The 9,111-nt window shown below is 34.8% G+C and overlaps 1 protein-coding gene across 1 annotated transcript in view; it reads right to left on the reverse strand.

The window, feature by feature from the left end:
• LOC119572966 (huntingtin-interacting protein 1-like) overlaps positions 1–9,111 on the reverse strand; it is a gene marked incomplete at its 5' end in the record, with an annotated part of 61,543 nt that overhangs the window by 28,129 nt on the left and 24,303 nt on the right. The window contains 4 exon segments of the mRNA XM_037919930.1: positions 1,477–1,617; positions 1,877–1,938; positions 3,574–3,731; positions 6,662–6,925. Coding sequence (XP_037775858.1) covers positions 1,477–1,617; positions 1,877–1,938; positions 3,574–3,731; positions 6,662–6,925 — 625 coding nt within the window.

A 9,111-nucleotide genomic window follows, 5' to 3' on the forward strand; every position in this document is an offset into this window, starting at 1 on the left:
GCTTGTCATTCATAATTATGCTGATTGACCCTTTAATTAATGCAATTAGCAATGTCAAGGTCAGGACAGAAATCTGGCAAATATAATTCGGTACAAACAGAAATTGTGCCAAAGAGGACAAACATTATATTTATGGAATAATCATCAGGTCACACTCTGGATACTCACTTTCTAGGCAGCCACACTATAAAACACAATACAAACTTCTATTTTACAAAGTAATGAATTTTTAAATACATATTATATATTGTTGTATTTTCATTCCAACTAACATGTAGGTGCACAATTTTGGGGTGTGTAAATCAAACTTGATAGTAAGTCTTCTCCTCTCAAATCCACTTTCTCACTCCCTATAATGTCCCCAGCCCTTCCTCCCCCAAACTGTCATATGTCATACAGTTACAATGATAGAAAACATTCTCATCATGATCAATATCTGAAAACCCATATACCATTATTCCTTCTCTCTTTCTCACTGTTCTTACTTCTTTGATAATAATTAAGTACTCCACAATCACCAACTTTAACAGAATATTTATGATCATGTATGATCACGTGTGCTCATACTATAAAAAGTATGTAAGGATCACTTTGCAGACCCATAAATTTGGCTACTTCATGTTTCACTTGGACAGACTCTCAACAGCTCACTTTACACCCTTTTGTATGATGTATCAAATATATGATGCTTTATTCTATCTGATAGTAAACTTTGTAATAAAATATCACTGACTGGCTACTCTGGTCGTGTATTTTTTTTTTTTTTTTTTTTTTTTTTTTTTCACTTTTAAAGTAAAACCCTCTGAAAATTTTGAATCCCTTTTCAAGATACACAAAACTCACTTTCAACAATACAGCAGGTCTTTAGATGTCATATAACTGCATCGAGACCACAAGAACTATCAATCATTCTAAAATTTCTACATTTTTTTATTTTATGCTGTTATTGCATGTTTGTCTTGAATTATCTAGGTCAGATTCTGTTGACATTTCTTTCAATAGCCACTTATTTATCAGGTGTTATTTTATACAGTTATTCCGTGTTGACAGTAGTGGTTCTAGCAACCACATCTAACACAGTGTTACCAAGTGCAGAGAACACCTGTGAGAGCTCATGCTGAATATGATGCTTACCTTTCATTTGACCTAGACAGTACATGTCCTCATAGAGCTAACAGATTAATATATATGTTTAAAAGAGATCTTTCATTACTATTGCTAATCATGTGCTTGCCTGGAAGTTTATCTGCATCTATTAGTTTGTTGTTGTTTTTTGTATCTAAATCTAAATAAAAAAATGGTGACAGGATATGATTACTGTAATATCTACCTTCAATAAATGATTATGCAATATCTGCAAAATTACAAATAAAAAAACTAAAGGAAACTCCAAATTTCTCTTCAGCTAACACATGAGGAATAAAATTAACAATATCCTATATTTACTCCTATATTACAAAATAAAAGCAGCCCTACCTTTATGTAGCTGGAAAAGGATGCGGACAATACAGTCATAGAGGCACGAGGAATCCTGAATACTTGGGATCAGAGGTGCCAACCGGCACTGTCCAGAACGTGTCATGGAGTTTGCCCTTGACGGGTCCATGGAACTGAATACTGGAAGGGTGACAAATAAGCAATTTTGGGTAAAGCTTAAAATATATTAATCTATCAACCTGTCAAAACTGTGTGTTACATATACTCTATGTATATCCTACACATCAAATATTGAGAATAAGAGAGATACAGTGGTGCACTGACTATCACAAACAAAATAAAATAAAATAAACAAAGTTAAAAACATCCTTTCATATATCAGATTTCTTTTTACATCAGGTTTGAAAACAAATGGAAAACTGTGAAATGATTTACTTACCTGCTTCATACAGATTTAAAATGCATTCCATATACTCCAGCATCTCAACTGCCAATTCAAAACTGAAAAGATTTTAATAACTATGATGTCTATAACAATAAGAGTAATGATAATAATGATGATATCAATGGCAACAACAATAACATCAACAACAACAAAACATTAACAACAATAATAACAACAACAACAACAACAACAACAACAACAACAACAACAACAACAACAATAATAATAATAATAACAATAATAATAATAATAACAATAACAACAACAACAGTAATTACAATAATAATAATAATAATAATAATAATAATAATAATAAAAATAATAATAATAATAATAACAAAAATAATCTAAAAAAACAAATAAATAATAATATTAATATGATGATGATGATGATGCCAATGATTGTGCTTGCCGCAACAATGCTTATGAAAATGATAATAATAAACATCATGATAAGATGAAAAAATTAATAAAAACAAAAATTATGAAATCAGACCAAAACTGGGTGTTGTCACATCTGCTCTCCATGGCTTCTACTGTTTGAATAAGCATACTTGTTTAAAAATCTCCACATTGTCAAACATTGCTGGAAGCACCATATTGGATGAAAAAAAACATAAAACTTGTTTAATCTTTGGTTGCACCTTCAAACACAGTCAAAAGTCAATTGACACAATGTGCTCAACAAATCTGATTGCGTGTAGGCCACTTAACCCTTATGGAAGTGTACATTTGGGGCGCGTTAATCGCGCCCCAAATGTACACTTCCATAACCCCAAAACTACGACCTGACCAATCTATTTCTCAGGTTGAGGGAGAGTGTATATTTAATTGTTGCAACCAAACCATTAACTATTTGCTGTTTTATCCAACACTGCTGAAAATATAAACCCCACATGATGTTACTATCAAAAAAAAGGTAAAATAACTGTAAATCTGTTTCCATACTTTATGCTAATGTAAGTAAAATGGAAAGCTTTCCAGTGTCATGATCATTCCTCACATGACATCCACTAACCATAACCTTTCACAATCATCACATGCCAAGAAATTGGAAATAAATACATTTTCTGTCCTTCTGCATCATTTATTCAGTAATATCTAGATTTTAGTCCTGCCATTTATGGGTGCTAAATGCTTACCTTAAACCTAGCCAGCAGTTTAGACCAACATTTTTTTTCTTTCTTTCTTTATAAAGAGACTTTTCTAAAATCCATCACCATCCCTTAATACTGTAAATCTAATGTAATCATGTTTAATATATACTATCAATTTCTCTAAATCTCCCCGACACATTTCTAATCCCTTTCTCTTTCTTCCAAACATGAAAAGCACTCAACAATTTGCTGACTTATACATTCATCAGAATTCAGAAAGTATAAATGGTAAAAGTGTCCATAATTCTGTCATCATTCTAAATCTAACTCACACTTCATAAACATGTAAATAAGAAATGCTTAAATAAATACTATTCTAAACATATGATCAGAGATCCCAGAATATGTGTTGGAGAGCTATTCTTAAATATTTTTAAAATATACATTCATTCTTTACATTCTTTGTATGATAAGGTAAATATGCCAATAAATCATCCAAGTCTAAGACATTTGACAGTTTAACAGTATAAAAGATAAACCAACTGTACAGTCATGACACAAACTATAATTAGAAATGATGACTCATTCACTCACTAATTGTTGGCATCATTTTCTGCTAAAGCTTCAAGTTCTTCTGGTGTGACAGTGAGGGCACCAGGGAACCGAGGATAACGCTGGTGGAAGTTTAACTTGGTCACCAGCAGGTCACAATAAAACCTAATCAATCGTCCATAACCATGTGTTAAATGGCGCTGGGGACAAAAAATATTATAAGCATTAATATCAGTATGATTAGTTTAATCATTATGGAAATCAATATCACATACATCTTATCCCAATGCCATAGGGTGGCTTCCCGATGCGAAAGTCCTCTCTCCCAGGCTGTATTCATAGTGGCCCAGGTTCCACTGCTGGGGGATCATGTAAGCACCATGGCAAGTGTGGCATGACTGTACATGCCCCCAGAAAACAGGACCAGCACACCATGGCATATATGCACATGCCCCCCAGAATATAGCCCAGGCATGCCATGGCATGTATATACATGCCACAGGCAGTAAAGGGTTAACATGTTGATACCAGGAGTGCATGTTTGCACACACTATCTATTGTGGTTTTGTTTTATGAACTTATTTACACAAAAATGGCACTAGAATTTTTTAATCAACAAGGAGTTACTCACAATTTACCCATTCCTTGAATTTTCAGAGTGAGGGTTACAATTCTGCACACCTTATGAATGCAAAAAAAAATTAAAATACATGATGTGTCTATCACCTGCACTTTTATATTAAATCATGATGATAACATTTTGCTATTTACAAAACTAAAAGAGTACATCATAACTTCAAAATTTAATCAATATGAGTAAACATTCAAAGTACTGTGCGTATAACAAACCTATGTAATATATCAGCGTTATCTTAAAGTAGGCACTGTTAACTTTGATTTTGAAAATCTAAAGTAAAAACTTATATCAATATTAACCTAGTTTAGCTTTCTATTAAAGTGAAAAAGGTAATGTTAACAATCAAGCACAAAGATGGACAAAGGATGACATTCAAAGACCAAAGTTTTATCAAACATTAATACTGTACATGTTGTCAAGTATTATGTGCAATTAATATCATTTAATGCTTCCTATATTATTCATTACATAATTATATTTAGTTTTGTGTTGTTATATTTCATTGTTTGTGGCATTTTTTACCTCTTTTATGACCTTGATTTAACAAAATCTTTTTATACACATTAACATTCAAATATGCAAGCTTGCAGATGCGCAGGTTCATGAATATTAACCTTGCAAATATCTGATCTATAAGTCAGGAGGACTTTCAGTCAGGAAAATTAAATAACTAAATATATAATATTGACCATGAATATAATTAAGTTGGCAAAAAAAATAAAATAAAAAATACAAGGAACAATCTCTCAAATTTGTTAGCTCGTTATGTCCCTTTGGGATGGGGACTGACTGCATATCAATCTGCACATATAACATCACACATGTAAACCCACTTAGGCCTAATCCACTGGATCCAGATGCTTCAATGCCATCATGTTGTCCAGTATACAAGCATTAGGTCTACATGAGTGGACATTCTGCTGGACGCAAATGAACACTCATGTGGCAAGACTCCATGCATTCCTTTTGCAATATTATTTTCTCTTTTTCGGTTTGTTTTTAGCTTTTTCGTCATTTTCCAGTGTATATATTTGTCATTTGATTTATCCAGATGGTAATAGACTGTTTTCCTTGCACAGACTCTATATCATCTCTTTATTTAGTCCATAACTCAGTGCAATAATAATAATAAGTAACACTTTGTAATGTGTCATTAAAAAAAAAAATCAGAATATTCAATTTTTTTGTGATATAACTTGTACCACCCAGTCATGGCAGGCAGGAACCAGACCCTGAGCATGGAAATGGCATCCTCTCAGGAGCCAATGCTCTTCCCGTCATGGTTCACCCTCCAAGAGCTTTGTGCACTCATTGATGAAACACTCATGACGGTAAGTTCACATTATCCTGGTCCACAGCCAGATTTTCCCATGATGGTAAATTCACATCAATTGCTCCTCAAGGCAATATTTTTCATGATATGATCACCACATCACCCAGATCATAGGTGTTAATAAAGCCAAAATATACATGCACCAATGGAAAGGCAATAACACTGTACACATCTTATCAGAGACTTTTAATATTATTCCTATTTCAATTTTGCTTACTATTTGTATGTCAAAAACATACACATCTTTACAATTTGATTGCATTTTATTTTAGTCTTTGGATATTTTTCTCATTTCTCAGATATTATAATACAAAACTAGTGGGGGACAGTGTGCAAGAAAGATAATTTAAACTATCCCACCTCCCTATTTGGAGGTGATAAATAGAATCCAAGAATCCTGGAATCCATGATTCCAAGAATCTGAGTCTAAAAATGTGTGCAAGTTTAATAAAGACATTATAAAATAAATTAATCTAAAAAAATCCGAAACAACTTTACGGCAATTTCATCAAACTTATGCCGCCATTTGGGGATGTCCTGTAGATTTAATTATTTGTATCTGTTTTGTGGATTGGTTTGGTTGTTTCACTCTGCTCTTGATTTTCAATTACATGCAAGCTAAAAAAAAAAAATTAATGGTATCATCAAGATAAAGGGATGAAGTTAAAAATATTTAGGTATTACAAAAAGGAAAAGTTATAGTAAAGGAATAAACATGACTGTTAACTCATCACTTTGGTTTTCAATGGACAATATAAATAAAAAATCCTCTGCATCAGACAGACAGATTCATCTAGCCAGCTAACTTAGCAATAAGAAACATACAAATACAATAGCACAGTTCCTGGGACATCCACAATAACGTACACAACAAATGGATTCATATTCCCTTTGGATATATAATTATGTAGGTTAGTACCCTTTCCTTATAGAGCCAAAGGTATAAAGGACAGTCACCTGAGAAAGACTTACTTATCCAGAGGATATGTATATATTTTTATTGCTAATATTCATTTTACAGTACATGATCAAGGAATGTGTTTTCCTTTTTTTTCATGTTCCTTTTTGAAAATGGTTTACCAGCTACCTCTTAACCCCTTCTAAGCTGTCAGGCAGGTAAATATTATCTCTGAATATATAAATGTGTGAACTGAACTTACAAAATGTTGTCCTGTATCTTTAATTCTGTTTACATGACGCTGTGAGTCTCGCAGAACATTGGGATGACCATCACGGAAGACAACATGAAGGCAGTGGCAGAATTTCCAGGCTGTAACATCAGTGTTTATCGGAGGACTGAGAGCCACATTCCGCCAAAAGAGGTCTGCACTCTTGTCAGTGAACGTTCCAATGATAAGGTTCCTCACGTGCTTCATCTTAACAGGGACCTCTTCATCATTTACAGCCTTGCGGAAACTGGCCTCCTAAAGGGAAAGAAAATGATTTATTATCAGACTTATCTGAAATGGGATCAATTATATATAAAACAAAAAAAAATACCTGTGCCCAAAAACATTTTAATATATGGCCTCTATTACCTAAAACCAAAGTTTGGGAGAAATAAAAAAAAAAAAAAAATCTCAAATTCAAAATCTGATGTATTTGATCAATAACATTCTAATATATGACATCTATTACGTAAAACCAAAGTTTGAGAGATTTTTTTTTTTTTTTTTTTAATTCAAACTCTGATGTATTTGATCATCATATACATTTTCATAAACCATAAATCTACATTTCACTTTTATATAAAGATGAAGGCCTTTATCTATATAGCATGTTCATAGTGCTTTTCTTATACTGTAGATATAAGCTTTCTATTTTAACCCTTTCCCGACGGGTAGTATTCATAGTGGCCCAGGCCCCGCTGCCGGGGGCTTATATCATCGCCCGAGCATGCGCGACCACTCATGCCAAATACCAGCATCCCATGCCATTTCTTCGTAATACTACGAAGATATGTTGTATTTTCAGTTTTCATTATTTTCTAAAGTCTCTACTTGCCAAACTTCCTGATAAATCGAGACTGAAGGGTATTTTTGTTGTTATATAGACTCCATAGTTGATCATTATTCGGTCTATAGTCTGAATAAAATAAGCAGTGTGCGGCATCATGGAGTTGAAATCGTCAGTTTGTTGCGTTTCTTTTTTTTGTTGCATGGTAAAAATGAGAAAGTGTTAAAACCAACTTAATCACACTTTCACTGGCAGAAAAATAATCTTTTACCGTGATTATAACAAAAAAAAACTAATGGCATGTCCATATATATGGCATGTGCATACGTGCCCCCGGCAGATGATCCCGCCATGCCATGGCATGTGCGTACATGCCACCCATCGGCAAAGGGTTAAAATTACACTTCCCCAAGCTTGGTGCATCATGTTAGCTTCAATACATTTTTGATGTTACTTTAACTGCATAATAATAATAATGAGCAAACTTCTATGCCAACATCAGTCTATAGGTACTAACTGCCAACAGAAAAAATTTGCAGGATCTGGCAAAGAACATTAGGTCAGGCTCGTCTAGTTTCCCAGAGAGCAAGCCTAGCCCTGGCAAAAGGTCAATAATCCCAAATTTGGGTCTGGTTCCAGAATCAGATTAGGACATGGAACCTCAGGTTTAATCATAAAGATAAACATTTTTTTTTAGAAAAATGTACATGTACATTTCACTATGAAATACTTATTGAATCCAAATAAAATTCATCTGCATTAACATCACATGCCACAAAAAATAATATGGTTAATCTTTACGGTATGAATGTACCAAAGTAGGGCAAACTGATATCCTTGTAAAGGATAAAAAGTCATCAGTAAAAGAAATAATCTCCCAACAAGAACAACAATGTCCCAAGTAAAGGAAAATGCTCATAGAGAGCACTGCTCACAGCCTAAGTCCACTCCATTTTTCCATATTTCAGCTCTACCTTGCTATACATAACAAAGTGAAGATAATGTTTCCTGGAGGGTGTTGGGGCAGAGTCCACCATCAACCCTCCCCTCAGGCAATTCCCAAGGGGTACACCCAGTCATGGAAACTTAGATTTTTATATCAATTTTGACATGAGGTTGGGGACATCTGTACTGTGAAGAATTACCAATAATACCTATATTCAAATATAAAAAAATAAAATATTCCATTTATCATATAAAATATATGATTCCCTCACTTTGTCTACATAGAAGGCAAGAAAAATAAGGCTGAGGAGGGAGGGAGGGAGGGAGGGAGGGAGGGAGGGAGGGAGGGAGGGAGGGAGGGAGGGAGGGGAGGGGAGGGGAGGGGAGGGGAGGGAGGGAGGGGAGGGGAGGGAGGGGAGGGGAGGGGAGGGGAGGGGAGGGGAGGGGAGGGGAGGAGAGGGGAGGGGAGGGGAAGGGAGGGGGAAGGGGGAGGGGAAGGGGGAGAGAGAGAGGGAGAGAGAGGGAGAGAGAGGGAGAGAGAGGGAGAGAGAGGGAGAGAGAGAGAGAGAGAGAGAGAGAGAGAGAGAGAGAGAGAGAGAGAGAGAGAGAGAGAGAGAGAGAGAGCAGACAGAGAGACAGACAGAGAGACAGACAGCAGAGACAGACAGACAGACAGACAGACAGAGAGACAGACAGACAGACAGACAGA

The sequence above is a fragment of the Penaeus monodon genome, chromosome 5, assembly GCF_015228065.2.
Source record: "Penaeus monodon isolate SGIC_2016 chromosome 5, NSTDA_Pmon_1, whole genome shotgun sequence".
Lineage (NCBI taxonomy): Eukaryota > Metazoa > Arthropoda > Malacostraca > Decapoda > Penaeidae > Penaeus > Penaeus monodon.